Source organism: Alligator mississippiensis, chromosome 1 (assembly GCF_030867095.1).
Source record: "Alligator mississippiensis isolate rAllMis1 chromosome 1, rAllMis1, whole genome shotgun sequence".
Lineage (NCBI taxonomy): Eukaryota > Metazoa > Chordata > Crocodylia > Alligatoridae > Alligator > Alligator mississippiensis.
This window is the reverse complement of record NC_081824.1, coordinates 414,068,876-414,090,723: the sequence shown is the minus strand read 5'-3', so window position 1 is coordinate 414,090,723 and position 21,848 is coordinate 414,068,876. Positions and strand designations below refer to the sequence as shown.

The 21,848-nt window shown below is 43.4% G+C and overlaps 1 protein-coding gene across 5 annotated transcripts in view; it reads right to left on the bottom strand.

Annotated features, from left to right (window-relative positions):
- FNDC3A (fibronectin type III domain containing 3A) overlaps positions 1 to 21,848 on the bottom strand; it is a 230,249-nt gene that overhangs the window by 112,414 nt on the left and 95,987 nt on the right. For all 5 annotated transcript variants that reach the window (XM_059729433.1, XM_014608361.3, XM_059729476.1 and 2 more), the window contains one exon: positions 19,347 to 19,422. In XM_059729433.1, coding sequence (XP_059585416.1) covers positions 19,347 to 19,422 — 76 coding nt within the window. The remainder of the gene's footprint in view (positions 1 to 19,346; positions 19,423 to 21,848) is intronic.

Below are 21,848 nucleotides of genomic sequence, written 5' to 3'. Positions count from 1 at the left end.
TATGCAGGAATTCAACCCGGCACACTGCAGCTTCTCTGTAGATACAATACTGCATTCCAGTGTAGGGCACCAGTACCTCTTCCATACTGGTATGTGCTCTTTCAGTCATGTGCTCTGGCATCAGATGCTTAGAGCAAGCTCCTCAAAGCACTCAACAAAAGTTTGCTTCTTATATAGAAATTCTGGAGCCACTGTTGATCATCCCCGTCTGCAAAATATGATCCCACCAATCTGTGCTGATTCTTCTGCTCCAGAAACACCGGTGCATTTCTGAGGATATGATAGTAATTGCAACCTGCTTCTTCATATCATCCAAATGTATCATGTCTGCTTCTTTGTGGACCTCCACATGCTCTGGCCTGCTACATCTGTATAAATCCCAAGTCACTTCAGTATTTCCCTGAATGGATACTTTATGTCATGAGCCAAGCACAAGGCATTCCTCCCAACTGATCCATGGTTGTTTCACACCACTCCAAAACACACAAAACTGAGTAGCATGCTTAGCCAATAAAGCCGCAGGTGAACACAGGGTGCAACAACTTCTGCTGTTGGAGCCACTGAGGTAAGACGATGAATTCCAACATATCACAGACTAATTCTTGAAAGCGTTCTACTCTGTGTGCTGCTATGGAATTTAGAATATGCCCCAAGAGATCACAGCATCATATACAAGTTAAAAAAACCCCCCACAGGGTGGTGACAGGTAAGCTTGGCTTCACATGTTACAAAAAATGCAAATGGGAGAAAAAGCAATTTGCATGAATTAAGCTTGCAAGCTGATCAACAGAGTACAAAGATAAATGTGGTTAATTCATCGACAAGATAATTAATCACTATGGGTGTGTCCAGACAAGCACTGCAAACTCATCTGTGGTGTCACAAACTGTACGCACCTCACACTCATGCATTTTCTGTGCTGCTAATTTTCAATGCAGCCATTTTTTTGATACCAGGACCTCCTGGTGTCATGACCCCCCCTCCCCCGGTGCCAGAAAAAAGTGGCAGCATGCACTGCCTGAAACTGGAGCCTGGCTGGTCAGAGCCAAACCCTAGCTGCTGACTTGGCTCCATGTGCCTGGATCACTGCCTCTGCAGCCCCAGGAGGCCCCCAGGACAGGCTGCTGGGGCCTGCCCAGGTGCTGATCCCAGCCTCCCCTCCCCTACCTGGGGCAATTTGACATGTACCAGAGTGTGTGTGCAGAGGCGTTCCCTTGGGACAAGCAGCGGCAGCATAAATATGTGCCACTGCTATTTGTCCCTGGAGAAACGCATGTTCCTGCTCTTGGGCACGTGCCCTATGGTTTCCATTTACCATTGTCATTTCACCCCCTGGCTCCCAGTGCCTCTTTCCCCCACAATCTTCAACACTTGAAAATTGGACACTATGAGAGAATTTGCTATTATTTGCATTTCCACTGGAGAGAGTAATTAACCAGAGTTCATTGTACCCACATAACTCTGTTGGTTACTGACTTGCTACTGGAGGGGGGTGAGGGGTGTCTGTATGTGTGTGTACACACACCTGTAATGTACAAGTAATGTGGGTGGAATTAGAACCTGTGAAACATAGAAGTAATGTGTGTGTGTGTATACATACCTCCCCCACTCTCTCTCACTCTCACACACACACACACACACACTGAGTTTACTTGATACATGTCAAACCTTGCATTGGTGCCCAAAATCCCCTTTTCTTCCACATTAAACATTTGCCTACAGGCAACCTATGACCTGTCTAAACAGTTCTCCAGTGCATTCACACAATTCCCTGTACCTGTATCATCCAGCCCTTCTAGGTACTCATTCCTCACAAAGTCTAGCAGGTGTCATGTGGGAATTCTCTGAGGACCTGTTTAGGGATGGATGTGGAAAAGAGCCTTGAGAGGGAGGAGTAAAAGGCCAGGAATTGGATTCATTTCCTTGTGGTAAATGTTGTCCTCTGTGTTTGGAGGGGACTGCGCTTCTAAAGGAGAATTTTCACCAACAACGCTACTGTCATGCAGGAAGCTGCATGTGATAGGATATGATGGCAAAAGCTACAACATTTCCATAGCTTACATTCCTTTTCCTGCCCCCAACCATACGTGATCCAAATAAATGCTGATAAGAAAAAAGATTTAAAATGTGAACTATCAAGTCTTTCAAACTATCTTTGCAATTATTTTCAAATTATGAATCAAGTAAAGGGCAGGGCCTAGCAAGTATTTGTATGTGCTTTGGAATGCTCTACTCTAGTGACCTGCTCACACTGATTTATACCTTGACTTGCAAAGCAGCGTCTCAGGCATATGGCTTAGAAGTTCAAGAGCTGTATGAAGCAGTACGGTCACATTAGACATCTGCACCTACTCCCAGTGCGATTGGCCTTTGAAACTTTCAATTTGGAACTGATAATTGAAATGTTCTTTAATGATATTGTGTGTTTTGACTGTACTATTTGTGACCAGGCAGCTGGCATCCTCCTAACAATTTTCTTACATGAGATTTTCCCGCTGTGGTTTATAAGTTGGTTTTGTTGCAAGACAGGTTGAGTGCAACTGCATGTAGTGGAAGGAAGAGCCAGGAAGCTGCTATTAATTATATAACATAGTTGCAACAGGCTGCAATCACATAACATCTAAAAGCAGATTTTAAAATTATTAAAAACATTTCAAATGAGTACAAGTCCCTATTACATCATCACATCTCATGCACCTCACTTTGATGTCAGTTTGCAGGCTTTCTCTTATTTCTCTTGTTGTAAACAGCCCCAGAAGCGATGGGTGCAGTTTGATGAGCTATGGTAGAAATGGGTAGGCAGGATCCATCAAGATAACAGCAGATAGATCACAACACCCTGCTCCTAACAATATAATTGAAGAGAAAATCTCTGTTTTTCCCGTCTGCTCCATAATATAAACAATTTGTCTTCATACAGGAGCAGCTCATCCAATGTATTCATGCTCCCTCCAACTCTGGTTGGAATAGCCAGAAATGGGAAGCATGGTTGGAATGGCCAGGAGCGAGTCAAAGAGCTTGCATCTAAATGTAAAGGCAATCTAAATAACTTCCAAATAATGGTCTGAAAAGGGTAGACAAATTATCTCACAATATACCATAAACCAGTGGTGAAAACCCTAGGATAGGTCTCAGAACCTTACAAAACACACATAGCTAAGTGTCAATGCAAACACAAATATACATGTTTTGGCACATGACCACCCCTACCAGGTTCTCAGGTCAGGCCTGCATGATGTGCTTTGTATGCATACAAACCAGAACGTGTAACCATAGGTGTCAACTTTGGTTTTTGCCAATGGGAGTTTTCTGTTTTTGCGTTCCTGCGCCAAGCCCCATGCATGCCCAGAATAGGCAGTGCTTTACTTCAATCCAGCTCGCCCAACATAGCTCATGGGTGCTGAGCACCCGTTAATTATTTTCTGTGGGTGCTTGAGCCCCGGAGCACCCATGGAACCAGCACCTATGTGTGTAACTGTTTATTGTAGCTGCCTGCTGGTGTCCAAACATAGTAACGATAATCTACTGTTCCAGGATGAGAGAATGAAGGTACAAAAAGATGGGGCAATGCTGACAAGTGTTATCTATTCTTTGATACAAGGCAGCAGTCTGTAAAACTGAAAATTAAAGACTGGGTCCCTGCATGGAGGGCTCTGCTTACCAATTTGTGCAGCGGTCTGGCTCACTGCCTGGTAAAACTAAACATCTCGGTAATTGTACAAATAACCTTGTTTCCCCCTAGATCTAAAAACATTCAAACTTGATACTGAGTGCATTCTGCTCTTCAGTATGCAGTTTGACGTCTGCCAATAGTTTCTTGGAACTACGTATTTACCCTTCAAAAAGCAATTTCAGAATCTATAGTGTGGTGGTGATAAGGCAGGAGAGACTATTTATAGTACAAATATAACAAGAGTAATCAAAGTAATGAAAGAAGTTACTTCTTAGTAACTGTAATTCATCAACAGATGCTTCTACATATTCCTACTCACATGATTCAAGGCTGTGGTAAAGGAGCCTTGAATCGCATGGGTGTGAACATACAGAAGCTCCCTGAAATGGCAGTATTGGTATCCTCTAATGGCAGAGAGAGCCATCTTAACAGCTTCTGCATGACAAAATCAAGATCCATAGTGTAAATGTAAAACAGAGGATTTTTTTTAACCTTTATGCACAAATGAACATCTAGCATTTTCTGCTTCATGAAAGCCTGTGCACATCAAAATATTTTCTCTCCAGTCTTTCAAAAGGTAAGTGTCACTCATTTCAGTGAATTAATATATTATAATTGAACAGAGATATGCATTTTTAATAAGATAGAATACACTTATCTTTGTTAAAAAGCATATCATACCAGTGATTCAAGAAAAATATACCATCAAAGTAAATTGCTCTCAATCTAAACACTAAGTGAAAGCTCCACATAAGAATTTTTTAAAAATCTGATTCAAACTTATTGTCATAGGTGCAAATTTAAGCTAGCACTAAGCACAAATCCATGGTGTATTGATTTCTCTGACCTAGATTTAAGAATTCAATTAGGATTTTGTGCTATCTTGGTCAATTTCTCTTTAGTTCCATTTCACTTTTGCTTCATGAAGGAAATGTATTGAGGCACTTCCATTTTTACCAATAAATGTCATAACAGGGAATTAGACTGGGCTGACCATATCATCAGGGAACTCAATAATACAGTAACACTAGAAAGGCCCATTATGCAAATGAGCATGAATCTGTACACCTACACGGTACAAACAGAAGAAGTAATGCAATGTAATATTGCTAGTTCATTCACGTGCTTCCTGAAGCATGATGCAATATGGTGTATGTGTATGTACATATATGTATTTATAAAGCAGAAGAATAAGGGAGAAAGGCAGACTGGAAGAAGGCAGAGGGAAGAAAGCCAGTCATACAGAGAAAAGTGGAAGGGCAAGAATCCTAAAAAGTAAGATGACGTATATAGAGTAATACAAGTTAAAATGAGATCATTTTTTGTGGCTCTCACATTTTGAAGCCACATACCACCACAATATTACATTAGTTAGGATAGAGACACTTTAGTAATTTTTTCAAGCTTTTATGTCTATGTATAGTAAAGGTCATACCAGATCTATTTTTTGCAGTTATATCACTAAGTAGGCACATATTTGAAATATAAATCAGCAATGGGAAAACATGAATCTTTCCTAGGAGCATTACTCTATTTTAACTTATTACTCCTTCACTGAGAAAGTGGTATGACTGAATATGTATTTCATTTCTTCTTGGCCATCTGTTTTCAATGTGTTAGTGGATAGAGGGATGCAACAAATTGAAAAAAAACCACTTAGCCAAAGTTTAATTACTATTAGAAATGTGACAAGGGAACTTACAATATAGAAAAACTTGATAAACTGAGCAGGCATAAGTAGTTAAGATTAGCTATCCTGGCAGAGAAGCAATAAAATCACAAAAATCCCCACTCTAACCCTGTTGCCTTATGGGTTGTATGCCCATTTAAGCAACAGGGTGGGATCACAGCCCAAAACCCTGTTCAATTATCACTCTGCTGGAAAAGAAAGGCAGGTGGTTCCTATAAAGGGTTGAGATAGTTCAATTAAGAGAATAGATGAATTCCTTTAGCATGATGTGGAGTAGAGGGAATAGGGCAATAGAAAGAGCCTCTAGATCCTTGCAGCCTATTTTGTTTGGGGAAATAACTTTGTTTTGCAGTGTTTTGTGTCTGAACTAATAAAACTGTATCCTGAGGAAAGACTCTGAAAGAGACTGAGGGTATCTAGTTGGAATGACTACAGTTTATTATAGACATAACCAAACTTAATTTTAACCTAGCTAGCTTGGGTATTGGTAACAGTCTTGCTGACTGCACAGAGCTCAACAAGGGGTAGTTTCCCCTACAAGTAATCCTTTAAAAGGCATAGTAGGCAAGATTCTCCAGTTTGCTAAGGCTACTTTTCATTTTTTAAGCAGCACAATTACACTTCAATTGATTGGCTTTCCATCAGGGAATTTCCTCTTATGCACAGGGGACCTCCAGAATGACAGCTGCCTCCATCCCCAGCTGCCCTGGGGTAAAATTGTGGTGAGGGAGGGAGTATGTTTAGACTGAGCTGGGGATGCGTAAAAACTAAGCTACATTTCTATGAACATTCTTGGCTAGCATACTGGGAGCAGGTGGTCCTGCATCAGAGAACTGCAACTTGTTCACTGAGGGCTTAGCTACCACAGCTTTGGTTTACCATCACCAGCACATGCACAAGCAGTTACTGGAGAGCAGCTCCTATGTGATATGGTCCCACCTTCCTCCCTTGCAACCTGTTCATATGTCCATGCCCAAACTCACCAGAAAGTTAATGTGAGTCTGCTAAAGGTGCAGTGAATGCATATGTTAAAGGCTTCACTCAAATACTTTGGTTTTAGTTCACTACAACTTAAATAAATGAGTTTTATTTCACTGTAGTTTGTAGATATGGTCAACCCAGTCTAACTCCCAGTTATGACATTTATTGGAAAAAATGGAAGTGCCTCAACACACTGTAGTCAAACAACAGGGTTGTTTGACACTTTCAGTAATTTGCCTTTAAATTTCCTGAATGGCCCATGGAGGCAAGATTTAAGTTAGTTATACAAAACTTATCAAAGTTTCAAATATCTGTGTTGAATAACTTCAAATATTTACCATTTAGTTTTACAAAAAATGTATTAAATGTCACTGAAGACAAATGGAAACAAATCTAGTCTGTGTGTGGAGGGAAGGTTTCCTAAGTCTAGTTGGAAACCAGTTATATTCAAATTTCAAAAATGCACTAATTAATTAACCTATAACTTTCTGTAAAAAAATTCTCCAGTAGAAGGAAACCACACATGAAAAATGGGAGGCAGAACTTGGTTTTGTTTTATGTAACAAGGATATTGGGGCAGGTCTGAGTGAGAAGTTAAAATTAAGTAATACTACAGGCTGTGGATGTTATCTTCCTTTCTCCCCCTCAACTCTCTTGAAAACACTTAAGGATATTTTATTCTTTATTTTAGAGCAAAATAACATGAAGCAAGGTTGTTTAATCTTTTTTCTTTTCAGAGACTATCCTTAACACTGATATTTTATTCATTTCAAAACATGAAGTATTTATGACTCATTCTAATTTGCATACATTTTCTCATTTTATTATGAACATGGCAATTTTCCTTTTGCAGAGCCATATATAACATGGTCTCTCTTATTATGTCAAGTAACATTTAATAGCCCTTAGCTGCAACTTGGGACTGTTATAAAATGTGCTCAAGATGAGTCATCTTCATTCACTTTATTCTGTAACAGAAAAAATTTGTGAATGGATAATCTGCTGTAATTCACTTCTACAAAGAAAACTCATTCATACATTTCAAACCTGGTTTTCTGAATCATTCTAATGTAGCCAATGATTTCACTTTAGCAGAAGAAAATTTTGGCTTAAGAAAAGTTTTCACAAAGGCCAAGAACATTACTACTGCTATCAAAATGGCTGTACAGATTTACAAGAGCTCCTATTTTAAAATATGTATAGATTTAAGTCTAACACTGAGAAACAAAGACAGAAGTCGTGTTACCTACAATACTTACCAAACAAACAGTCTTGGAATAGATACTGTGGGCCTGTTAACAGAGTAGTCAGTCTTCCTCTAACAAGGTAACCTGTTTAAACTGACTTTGAGTCAATAGTGGCCAAAAGCCACTAATATTTGACTGTTTGTGGCAAAAGCAATTTTTTTCATAAGCTTACAAGACAGTTTATCACTTATACAACTACATCTCACTTAAAATTCATATTTGTTAAGCAACCTATGCACAATAGATAGCAACTAAAATTCATGGCTGTTATCTGCAGAAATGCTCCTGTTATTTCAGAGGAATTAAAAACAAATAAAATGAACATGGAGAAAAATTGACAAAAATATATTTTCTTTCATTCCAAAAACAGAACGAGGTGTTTAAACAATCATGGCAATTTGCTAAATCACTCATATCAGCAGTACTACTTTTATGATTCCATCTTTTCCCTAGGTATTAGGGTAAAACCAGTGTTATGCGAGGGAAAAAACAAATCAACTCCAAAGTTGCCAAAATTCCAGCCAGTAGGAGCAAATGCACAAGCAGCCAAAGCACAGACTTCTGTGCTGGAAAAGAATCAAGGAGGGGGTAAAATGAAAGCCCACTTGGGGGCCATCCTTCTACATATCCCTTCCCTTGATGTAAGGAATGCTGCAGGGGAAACCTCTTCACCCTTTGGGGGCACCAGCACAATACATCGATGATACCTTCTGATTTAGTGTATAAGGTGCAAATCTACTCTCCCAGGTACCTTCTGCCATCACGTGACCTGGTAAAAGTGCAATGAATGCCATCTAATCCATGGGAGCAACTCTACAGTTTTGAAAGGATTTTCTCTATACTATTCTGGTCAACTGTTTCAACCCTCTCCCTTCCCCATCTCAAAATAGGCACATTAACTGCAGCATAAAGTTAGTATGGAGGTATCTGAGCTAGCTTGGATATTCAAAACCATCTAGCTGCAGTAGGGCACAGCTCAGGGTGGGCTAACTTTGCAAAGAGCTGAGTAAGTCAGTCAGGCCACACAGAACCCTATGGCTGGCTCAATTCCAGCTAGCTCTGGTATCTTTATACTACACTACAGTCTGTGAAGCAGACACCACCGCATCTTCATTCCAAACATGTGCGTCTTACCTTCTTCCACCCTCTACCTCTTCATTACTTTTCTTTACTTTTTCTTTCCATTTAACTGATCCAAAAGAAACTCCGCCCCCAACTGCTAAACTAACATAATGTTGGCTGCTATCACATCAGTCTATCTATGCAATATGGCTCCTTTTTTAAGCCTGGGTCTTTCTTTTCTGCAGACTGTAAACCAATGACAATCAACCATGTGTCATGAGATCTCTTCAAGGGTCTCATGACAGGGGAGGGAGGGAGGGAGGGAGGCATACAATGTTAGCACTGTTAGGTATACAAACAATTCACAAGATAAACCTAGACATTTCAAGTAAGAATCCATAATTGTAAAAATATTCTGCCCTGCTGTGGTCTTTCTGAGCTTCTGCAATAGAAGAATTGCTCTATTATTCTTTTGCCGTCACAAAAACAAGTTAAAATTAAGAGCTGGTATTTTCCACAAAGTGCCTTGAGTCTTCTTGAGTGCTTTGAGTCTGCCTTTAGTATTTTAATTAGGAGATCACTTTTGGCATTTAAAAGCAACCCAAGATCTACTGTGTGCCACTGCCATACCCTCTCCCCTGCCCAGCAAGTAAGTGTGTGGGGAGGGAAGGGGGAGCAGATTGAGACAGAGGGAGAAAAAATTATTTGGGGGCACACCTCCCCAGCAGATAAGTCCCACCCGGCCAGAGACCCACTCAACTTACCCTTGCTCCTGCCTCTGTGGCACTGTCCCTCACCGCAGGAGCCTCGATCTAGGCCCCGCCCCTTCCCTCCCCCATAGACTGACCTGCTGGGCTGGGGTGCGCACGTGCATGCATGTGGGCACTCAGCCCCCAACCCCAGCCTCAGATCGATTCCAAGAGGCTTCGAGATCTACCGCAAGAGGCTCCGAGATCTACAGGTAGATAGAGATCCACCGGTTGGTGACTGCTGGTCTATGGGAACTACCAAAAATCAAGACTAACAACAACATTACTGTTAATAAAATCCGCCATTTTGTTATGTTGACCACAAAGTATTAAAGAGCCACTTTCCACTCCGACGTCCACAACAAGAAAGCATAAGAGAAAGATATAGGCAGACAAGGTTCCTTGGGTGAGAAAGATATTACCTTAAATTATCATAAATAATAGAAGAGAGCTCATCACAAAAGATTTTTTAAAAATCTAAGCCAAAAATGGGAGGAAGGAGATGGCATCAAGCTAAACTGCAGCTTACCACTAGATCAGGAATAAATGGTAATGACGAACCGTCACGAGGGTATCAATCAAACATGTTCTCTTGGGTGGGTTATACCCACCTGGAATAAGGCTTGAGAGTACATCTTTTTTAACACACACACACGCACGCACGCACGGACGCACGCACGCGCGCTAGGCACAGATATTTAAAAAGCCTGAGCCTGAATTGATTCAATCTTTGCAGGCTAGTCTAACCTGCCTAGGCTGAACCAGCTTCCAACTGTACAGACATTCCCTCTGGACCAAAGAAATGCAGGCACATACCTGCAGTGGCTCAGGCTAGAAGCCGGAGGCTCACTAAAGCAGCCCTCCCTTCCATTCCACAATGCTGAACTAAGGCGGGGGTATGGCCAGGCCCTGGCAGAACACTCTCATTAGGGAGGGGTGTAAATCCCCACCCTGCCTGTACCAGCCCAGGCTTTTCCCCTCTTGCTGCTCAAGGGGTGGGAGTGTTGCCAGCCCCCAGCCACAGGCTAGCACTTTAAGGAAAAGGGTGTGTGTGCAGTGCATGCATCTGTTGATGATACTGAGCTTTTCAATTTCCTTCTCCCTGCTTCTTCATACTGTCTGCAAACTTGACAGGCAAGGGAGCCAACAGGGAGCTGATAACACAGCGTTTATCAGCCCGTCAATGAAACAAAAGCCTCTCTTATTAGTTCAAGATCTTCTTAAACAGCTTTTTCCAAGGAAGGAATGGAGGGACATCCCAGCTGACCTGTTGATTAGCTCCAAAAAGCTCTAAGTGGACACTGTTCTGTCTGCCTGTTCCAGTGAAACTGGAGACACCCACAAACAGACAGCTCTCAGCATTAGCTAGCATACCACATACTGAGGGTCTGTGGGGCTAGGGTCCATGCTGTGGGAGATGGGAGAGAGGAAGGAGGGGATCCTTGCTTGAGCAGTGGCGGGGAGGGGGAAGGGCAGGGGGAAGCCAGGCAGACCCTGCTGTGCCTTTGGTCTATGCAGGAGCTCTGGCTAGGGAGCAGACAGCCCTGTTCTCTGGAGCAGACATTCCAGCCCAGCCCAGGGCTGCAAAGCATCTGGGATGCTGGGGGACTCTGGTTTAACTTAAACCAGGAAGGGGTCTGGGACAGACATTGCATAAAATAGTTTGACCCAAGTCTGTTAAGTCTGATACTACATTCAACCAGGTTCAGCTCAAACCAATTTAAGTCATTTTGAAACTGGTTTATGTGCATGGAACTTATTTTCTGTTACAGGTTTAAACCACTTGCTGATCACTTAAACCAGTTTATGTGTAATATCTCTCCCTAGCCACACAGACACACACTTTTACAACTGTATTAGCTTATGATGCCAATAAAATTTGACTGAATCGAATCTACTCCTGGATCAAATAATGGAACTCATCTTCTTTCCTTAAAGACTTGCCTATTTAATTGGAACTGAATTGATGGACAGTTCCAAGAAGCCAGCCAAGACTTAATGCTCTCATTTCAGGGTCTCCAGAAGATTACCACCATCCAGATATATCTTTGAAGAAAATTTATTTACAGTGACAATTAGTCTGGATGCACTATATTGTTGACCAAGAAGAATTATGAGCTGGGCTAATTACAAGCTTAGATTTCATTTCTGTGTACTTTTAAAAAATAAGTTAAAGCAAAACTTCACCCATCACAGTTAATTTCAATTGGATTTATATCATTTCAATTTAACTATGTGTGTCTGAAAAATAGCTTGATATGAACAAAAATCAGGTTCAGATCTTATAGTCCCTATCCAAAGCAAATGCATCAGACATCTGCTATCTTCTCTAGCCACTTTTTTCTTTTACATAGGGCAAATGCTTTCCATTTACAGAACTTAACTCCCCAGAGACAAGTAGTGATGACAATAAATACTGGAAACCCACCCTATATCTGGTGAAATGCTTGAAAAGATAGAAGTGCTCAAACATCTATCTCTTTATTAAAAGCAGCCTCCCTGAGATATTCAACACTGAGCACTTAGGTCTTTCCTCAGGTCTTTTTATCTTATTATCAGGGAACCTGGTTTTCTCTGATTTAAAAAAAATCCCTAATTTTCAGTTAAAAAAGTAACCCCAAATTCACATTTTTCCATGATTTAAATGAAACACCACTACACACACACACACAGAGTAAAATCTCTGTTATCCAGCATCCCTGGGGTAAGGGGATTGCTGGTTATGGAAAAATTCTGGTTATCTGAAAATCCTTGGCAGGGGGTTTCAGATAACGTGGAGCAGGAGGGAGGGTGTGCAGGGTTGGGGGTGGCGGTGGCAGCACAGGGTGGTGGGTGGTGGCGGCTGCATGTGACCTTCCCTCCTCCCCCCAGCGTCTGGCCAGAAATTCTGGTTAATGAAATTTCCGGTTGGTTAAATGCTGGATAGAGGATATTTTACTGTATACAGTGCATTACAGTGTAATGCACTCTCTCTATTTAGTGGTGTTTCATTTAAATTATGGAAAAATGTGGATTTGGGGTTACTTTTTTTTTAACTGAAAATTGGGGATTTTTTTAAATCAGAGAAAACCAGGATCCCTGATTGTTATTCTTTGTAATGTGTCAAAAAACTACAAAAGAAAAAGTGAAGTAAACAAAGCAGCTAGACCAAAGGGCTTCCAATCTGAGGAAGATTTGGAAAAAAGGAAATAGGGAAATATTTTAGGAAAGGCAATTTTAGTATAAAGGAATCATGGAAAAAAGTATTTGGACAACACTTAACAATTTCTTGGACAACACTTAACAATTTCTTGTTGATTGGATTTGCAATATTAGAATAAATCTCAGGAAGACAGACTTCAGACAGCATAATAAGCTTTTGATAAGTCACCTGGACACACAGGCTGCATCTAGACATGCATGGACATTTGGTTCCCTGGGGACAAGAAGCAACGGCTCCTGCTACTTGTCCCAAGGAAACTGTGCTGACCCCAGCAGCTTTACCAGCTTTACCTGGGGGGTTGGGGAAGCTGCAACCATGGCATTCCTGCAGCTTGGAGCCCGGCCAGCAGGTGGGTCAGACTCGTTTTGGGCAGCGTGCACTGCAGCCATGTGTGCTGTCTCACTTTTTTCCATGCAGGTTTTTTTGACCCTGGGATCTCCTGGGGTCAAACCCCCACCTCTGCAGTGGAAGGTAGAAGCACAGGAAATGCCTGAATATGCGGTCTGTGGCACTGCAGACAGGTCTGCAATGCCACATACCACACGACCATGCTCATTTGGACGTGGCCATAATATTTATTTCATTAGTTGTCATACGGATAATATCTTCAAATATAGGACATATGTGGATACATGCATTTTATTGATATATGCCTTTATTTTATTGATATATAGCCTCCTTTTTCCAAAGCATTTCACAAAAATTAACTCCAAATCCACACAGAGTAGAGAACCCCTTCTAGAGCTGACTGTATCAGAGCTGACCTTCCAGAGCTTACCAATCACATATCACAGCTGTGAAAGATTTGGATGACATTATTAATTCTATATTTTGTTTTGTAAACACCTTTTGTGATTGTAATCTGGATTAGAACAGTGAGGGTCAACCTTTCTGGCAGGAGTGCCACAAATTAACCCCTGTGCCCACTCCAAGTGCCACTCTGATCTCCTTCCCCTGCCCAATTTGCTGCTCTACTTTCTGCCTCCTTCCCTGTGCTTGCTGCATGATTTGATTTGTTTTCTGCTTTCTATCCCATCTACCACTGTGCTGGCTGTCCCCTTCCTGATCTGTTATATGCCACATACACAGGTTGCCTGCGCCATTTGTGATACCCAAGCTGCCAGCTGGCTAATCTTGGATTAAATCATCTCTTTTGTATCAGAGGCCTGATACTTACTGGACAGGCCAGTGTTTTAAAACTGTGATAGAGGAATCAAGTGCTATCAACACTAAATGACTTCCATACAAGCACAAGGGATTTTCTTTCAGCAGGGCCATTGACTTTCTACCACATTGTAGCAGCCATGGGGAAACAAGCCAAAGTCAATTTTAAAAATACTTACTTCTCTGAGGAAGGGAAACCAAACAATGCCCGAAACAAAATGACCAAGCCAGGCAGAAAGACTGTGGCAAAGTCTTGAACCAAACCCATGTTTCATAAGGTTGGCAGAATCAGACCAGGGGACTGAATTCAGGAGTTAGCAGCTTTCCGTTAATCCATAACTAGTGCTTTTTGCAAGGGCTCAATGTTTGTGGATTAGAAATTCCTTTGGTTACCCTGTGTTCCTGACTTTCCTGTGACTTTGTTTTGAAGACTGTAACTAGGAAATCTAAGTTTCCATAGTCAGGGGGAGTCAGAGAGTCATATCTAAGCAGCTCAGGGCTAGGGGAGATTATGACACTGGTTCAGGGGGGTAGGCAGCTAGACTGCCCAAGAAGGATATCTGACTATATTGGGGGGTGTGCTTGAGAGCTAGTAACAGTGACCATTTGCTACCTGAACTCAGAGCCTAGAGTGATGTAGAGGATTTAGCAGCTGTATCTAAGAGTCTGCACAACAGAGAAGAGTCTATCCAGAAAGCAGGAGAGGTGAAACTGTGAGAGCTGACAAGGATGATAATCACTGTTACAGTTGTGACATGTTGTAGATATATTTATACAAGAAAGGTGTGAAATTGTCATCCATCTAAAAAAAAATCTCTATTTTAAAGTTACACCTTGTATAAAAAGTGTTTGTTCATTTTTTTTACCAAGTCAACAAATAATTTAAAGTTACAATACAAAAATGTGAGTTGTTACAATGATTTGCTTAGTACCTTGTACTGAAAGAATGAAAACTTACTTTTATATTCATTACGTTTTATTCACTTTTACCTCAATGACAGAATATTCTATCTTCCCCTCAAGTACTGTGAAATAATTTCTACCCTGGTATGTTTCAAATAAACTCCACAAGCTGTCAGTTTCAAGGCTGACTGATTTGTGGTTCAAAAGGGAAGCAAAAAATTACAGTGCAACAAACATGGATTTCTGAAGAGGCTCACATTTTCCTTAAGGTCTTCTAAGAATCCTCAATATAGTTCTGATTATACAACTATTCTGGCACACAGTACTAAAATTTCAAAACATTCAACAGAACCACAGGCTTTTTTAGTAGATGGGGAAAAATGATTAATTTACATCAGTTGAGATCTTCTTTAGTAATCCAGAGAGTTTCAGTTAGGGTATAATTTCACCCCAGCCAGCTGATGAAGCCAGAATAGCTAAGATTTTTGATAGCACATAAAAGCTTTGTTAACCCCCAGAATTCAACTGTAGTTTTAAAAGCATTACTAACAAAATAGATGTTTAGCTATAATTACAAAACTAAAGTTAGTCTTAACAAAGGTATTTTGCAAATTATTCCAGGGAAGGGGTAGTCTGGATTTGCATAAAAGATCTTAAAGCAGAGAAATTAACAGGTAAGTGCAGTCTCTCCTTCTCCTCTCAATATGTAAGAGTCCATGTACTTGTGATGTCTCAGGGTGGTATAAAGAATCTAACTTTTAGGACTGAGTTAGACTGTATAGTTGACCTGCAAAACCTATATCCAATTACATATATATAACATGCAATAGGCAAACCAAGTTCTTGGTGAAGATGTGTGTAGTCCCTTAACTGGTGATTTCCAGGCTGGGTATTTCAGGCTGTTCATAGGTCACCTTAATCATCAGTGACTGCTGAAACAGTTACCATTTCTCCAAGACAACAATATTATTTGTAGAGAACTGAAGAGTGATTTTGAAGCAGTTTCCCTTGGTTCACTGATTTAATCTCAAAGAACTTTTTCATTATTCAAGAATATTTAGTGATGAACAACAGTATCTAAGGCCGGGGTCCAAAAAAGGGAGTTGGGCCTGATGGTACTGAGCATGACAGCAATTAAAAATTAAAATGTGCTGGCTCTAGAAGTGGGATTCACAAGTCCAAGTTGGGAGCCTAAATTCCTTGTATTTAAAAGTGAGAAATAAATACTTTGGATTGAGTTAATCACCACTAAGAATACTGAAGACAGGGAACTATCCAAAAAGCCACTCCTCCATCATTTCACAGACTGAAATTTTTACTTAAACTTAGGCTCCTAAATCATCGCTTTGTATATGACTGGTTCACTTTGCTGCTGGTATAACATTGTGCAGTTGTTCCCAGATACTTTGGGCCAAAAGGCTACTGTCAATTTTCAAAATTTCTCATGGACCCCCATGTACCGTGATCAAACTTTTAACCGAAAACGTTGTGAGAAAGTTCCTTCAGGGAAAAGGGGAAATTCAGCCCTAGGCTGAGTCCAGCAAAAAAGTTGTGTTTTTCACTCCCTCAGTGTAGGGCCTAAGTGAGACCTAAGTGCTCATAAGCCCTATTTTGGCCTTCTGTACAGGGCTAAATTTATTCTCAGTCAAATGCCCAGCAGGTTTGAAATATCAGGCCATTATGTTTTTATGATGGCCCTTGGCCCATTTCTGTAAGGTACTTATAGAATCACAGAATCATACAAAATTAGGGTTGAAAGGGACCTTGGGAGGTCATCTAGCCCAACCCCCCAGCTCAAAGCAGGATCATTCCAGCAAGGCTTTGTTGAGACGGGTCTTAAAAATCTCCTGTGATGGAGATTCCACAACCTCACAGGGTAGTTTATTCTAGTGCTTTACTACCCTCCTAGTGAGAAAGTTTTTCCTAATATCTAACCTAAACTTCCCTTGCTGCAACTTGTGACCATTGCTCCTTGTTCTGTTATCTGCCATCACTGAGAACCATCTAGCTTCATCCTCTTTGTAACCACCTTTACGTAGTTGAAGGCAGTTATTAAATCCCCCGTCAGTCTTCTTTTCTCCAGACTAAATAAGCCCAGTTCCCTCAGTCTCTCCTCCCTAAGCCATGTGCCTCAGCCCCCTAACCATTTTCATTGCCCTCCGGTGGACTCTCTCTAATTTGTCTACATCCGTTCTGAAGTGTGGGGCACAAAACAGGACAAAATACTCCAGATGTGGTCTCAGTGCCGAATGGAGGGGAATAATCAACTTCACTTAATCTGCTAACAGTGCTCCCACTTATGCAGCCCAGTATGGTGTTAGACTTCTTCACAACAAGGGCACATAAAAACTCCTCTTAAATTCCTTTAGTTTACTAATTCCTTACTAGACTGAAAAGCCCAAAATGTTTCTGTTGGAGCTGACACCCCTTGACAATAGCTGTCCTGTGGTTAAGCTCTTCTATGGTTAGCTGCCCCTTTTCTCATCTCCTGTGACCAATCACCTCTTTTACTTTTTCCACCAGATTGTCTTTTTGAACTTTTCTCCTCTGGCCCTAGTCCTGCTTCCTAGTACCATCTGTCAGCTCTGTCTCTTTAAGATTTAACATGGTCTTGAGGACCACAATTTTGCAACTGCTGATCCAGGAAGTACAGTTGTAGGACTTCAGCCTGAAGGACTTAAACCTATATCTTCCATGTCTCAAGAGGCTGCTCTAACCATGAGGCTACAGGTACTATTAGGATGGAGGCCCCTCACCCTGCCTGTTGAAACTGGCCCACTGGGCAAACAAAAGTGCAAAAATCATGGGACCAGGCAAGCAAGCAAGAGGGAGCATGACTATAATCCTGTGATAAGAGGTGCTCACCTCAGATGTGAGAGGAGCCCTGGGTTCTGGCCCCAAAACTGTTTATCAATTTTTTGTTAAAGATTGTGCATGCTGCTGAGAATCACACTGTATTGTAGGCTCCCATGTGGCACTTAACTGAAGATAAAAGACTAAAGGTAGAGAGTACCAGTAAGTTTCTTGATGCTGCTGTGGTCTAAACAGCATGAGCCTGGGCCAGAGGAAATATGAATGAGACTGCCCTACAGTTGCAGACCCTGTGGCAAGTTTTCCCCTGCCACCCAGCCTCATTTTTCCTCCCCTAAATTTCATTCCATGACTTCTGCTGTAATTATCTTATTACTCTTACTGTTGGTCTTGTTCTAATCCCCTTAACTATGGAAAACACTTTTCCCCACCTTCATATATACATAATTCAAGTATCTGTAGATTTTATAAATTTATGCAAACATAATTCAAAAGTATTAATGTGAATTTAAAAAAAACTGCGGCAAACAAAATCAAACATTTGTCTACATTGCAGCGTACCATATGTGATCAATGTGTTCTTGTTATGCTTGAGGAAGAACTTAAACTAAGGAATATGGAGTGGACATCACAATGCTTGGTATAGGAAGTCAGAATCTGACTTTGTTTCTCGAATTTACTGTTTCCCAAACTTGAACACGCTACTATGAAGGTTTGAGACTAGGTCATTTGTAAAGACAATGTTCCTTATATGATAATAGTTGTGCTTGAATGGTAAAGAGCAAATGCTAAGAACATATACACATTTTAGACTAATATCTCTTTGGTACCAACGTTTATAGCAGTACAGTACTATACTTGCATTGAAAAACACAGAGAGACCAGGATGACAGGTGCCATTTTAATACCAGAAATGCAGATGTTTTAAGAAATGTATGCCTACATAGTCACAGCCTATTGTGACCTGTGGTTCCGCTGGGAATGGGAAACTTAACTTCTTGTAGTCTCTTCAAATGGAATGGACGATTTTTATTTATTTACTAACAAACTGCCTGTCAGGAATGACGGGGGGTCAGGCAGGGACAGAGCACTGCCACCCACAACCCCGTGCCATCGCCTCCTAGGAGTGGGGGGGGGGGGGGGGGGGGGGGGGGGGAAGATTGCCCCACTGTTCCCTCCATCCCCATCGGCCAGCACCCTGTGCCGCCGCCTCCTCCAAGAAGCAGAACCCGGAGGGGGGGGTGCCTCTGTCCCCACCATCATGGTGGCGCTCCACTGTGCCACTACCACCTCCTGTCTGGAACACTCTTGGAGCACTCTGATTGGTTGTTTCAGTCAGCATTGTAATTGGCTGCCGAGACACCAGATCCGAGTGCGAATAAAGCATTACAGACAGACAGACAAAGGCTTTTATTATATTAGAATTCAAAGATCATTTTCTTCATCACTAAAAATCCTTAAGATTAATATTTTATCTGCAAATAATGGTCAAACTGGTTTCCAGAGAATAAATAACTTAAAGCTGATTTATTTATTTAATTTCTAATGTTAGCTTTGCATGTAATAAGCAAAACCAAAATTGTTGCTATGGCATTTTTTCATCTATACTGTGGACTTAACAATTTTCTCTTCAGAATACAATTTCACAAAAGAGGGAAAAAAATCAGACTCGTTATGATAGTGAAATTTAAAGAGAGCCATATGCGAATACCAGGGCCAATCTTCTGCTCATAAGCCATTTCCTTTCTACAATTCTTTCTCCATTTTCTAATACCAGAAAGTTACACCCTGAAACAATACCTTGCCTTTTGTTTCTTCAGAAATTAAATCAGAAAATAGCAAGATAAAATATGATTTGCTTTACCTGTAATGCACTGAAACTGTCCATCTTCTCTTCTTATTGTAAATGCTTCCCCTGGATTAACTTGCACCAGAATAACCTTGAAAATAAAAAGTTGTTCAAACGGTTATAGTGGAATATGTTGCATAACCTAGTGCACCTGACAGGCCAGCTTCCTTCTTAATGCATAGATTCTTTTCCACTTCTTACTGCTTGCTGTCTTCTTCCCAAACAGAAAGGAGCTAAAGTTAACGTATAAGTACATACGTGACTTAAGTACAGATGCTTCCTATAAGCAGGGATCCTGGTTTTCTCTGATAAAGAAAAATCCTCAATTTTCGCATATAACAAAATAACCCAAAACATGTACAAACACACACACAAACAGACACATGTGGTGTTTTGTTTTTATATATATACTAGAAAAATGCCCATCGTGACTGATAGGCGGGGGGGAGGCAGGGATAGAGACCCATGTCCAACCCCATGGCCTCCCCCGGCTACCTTGGGTCCAGCCTCGCTCCCCCCATCCTGTCACCGCTTCAGGTCCTGCCCCACTCCCTCCCCCTCCGCCACTTTGGGTCCTGCCCCACTCCCTGCTCCCCTGCTGCCATTACAGGTACTGCCCTGCACCCCCCTCCTCCCACCACCCCTCTGGGTCATGCCCCGGTTCCACTTCTTCTCTGGGTCATGCCCTGCTCCATCCCCCATTACTGCCACTCTGTGCATGGGGGGGGGGGGGGCATGGTGGCTGTGCAGGGGATGGTGCTTGGCCATGGCCCAGGGAGCGGCCATGGTGCAGGGAGCACTTGCCAGCTACATGTCAGAGTATATGGGGGTGTGTGTGGCGCACAGCCTCGGGGTGTGGTGCAGGGAATGGCCACAGTGGGGGGAGCAACTGCCAGCTGCAGCCACGTGGCGCAGGCAGTGGCCCTGGGGTGTGGCGCAGGGTGCGCAGGGGGGCATGGCACATGGCTGCGTTGCGGGGGGTGCCGCGTGGCCAGAGGGCATGCCACGGGGAGTGCTTGCTGGTTGCATGGTGCAGGGAGGGGCCCAGGGGTGTGGCGCAGGGTGGCGTGGTGCATAACCACAAGGAGTGGCTTGAGGAGCAGCCATGGCATGGGGAATGCCTGCCGGCTGCAGCCACATGGTGTAGTGCAGGGTTTGCAGAAGGGTGTGACACAGGGAGTACCCACTGGCTGTGCCTGCATGGTGTGGGGAACAGCTCTGGTGTGTGGCAAGGCAGTGCTGTGCGATCACCGGGCGTGGCGCAGTGAAAACTTGTTGGCTGCCTGCCATGGGGCATAGCTCCAGAGTGTTGTACAGGGTGTGTGGAGTGGTGTGGTGCGCAACTGTGGTGAGTGGTGCAAGGAGCAGCCACAGTGCAGGGAATGCCCACCAGCTGCGGCCATGTGGTGCAGGCAGTGGCCCTGGGGTGTGGCACGGGGCATGCGGGGAAACGTGGCATGGTGAGGGGAGGGCCTGATGACTGCACCTGTGTGGCATGGGGAGCGGCCCCAGGGTGTGACGCAGGGCACATGGGGGCGTGGCGAGTGGCATGGGGAGCAGCCATGGTATAGGGTCGCAAGAAATGCCTGCCAGCCATGTGGCACCGGCCGTGGTCCCCCCCCAGCATGTGGCTTGGGGTGTGTGGGGCAGAGTGCGGGGGATGGTGTGGGCAGTGCCCACTGGCTGTCCGTGTGTGGTGTGGGGAGTGGCCCCAGCATGTGGCGCAGAGCGTGCAGGGAGGAGTGGCACACAGCTGCATGGGGCAGTGCTCGGCCACAGGGTGTGGTGTGGGCAGCAGCCTCTGGCTGCATGGAGCGGGTGGTGCATGGCTGCAGTGCAGGGAGTGGTCAGGGCAGGGAGGGCACATGCTGGCTGTGGCCACATAGGATGGAGCATGACTCTGTGGTGTGGCACAGGGTGTGTGGGGTCGTGACGCGTGAGGGGGAGTGGACAGGACGGTGTGCCCTGCCCCATGGCTATGTCCTGCCCCACAGCTGCATACTGGAGTGGCTGCCTACCTGCGCCCCCCCCACACCCTGTGTGGCACCCTGCTGCCATGCACCATGCCCCCACACCTCACAGCTGCAGCCACCCAATACTTCCTGCAAAGGAGGGTGTGGACTGCAGGGGGGGGGGGTATGTGCGGGGAGCGCAGCCACTGTGTTGCAGCTGGTAGGTTCTACCCATGCGGTCATGCACCATGCCCCCTCCACCATGCAGCCTGTGTGGCCACAGCTGGCAGGCACTCCCTGTGCAGGACGGCGTGGCTTCTGGACATGTAGGGGTGGCGGGCCATGTGGGGTCGCACCCTACTCTGTGGTCATGTGTTGCAGCTGGCAGGCACTACCTGTGCCTGCTCCCCACACGACACCCTATGGCTGCCTTGCCGCACCCCGTGGCTGCAGCCGGTGGGCACTTTGTGCAGCGCTGCCACAGGGTGCCACACAAGCTCACCCCACCCTGCGGCCCTGTGCTGCAGTGGCGGGCACTGCCTGTGCTCCCTGTATCCACTCCCCA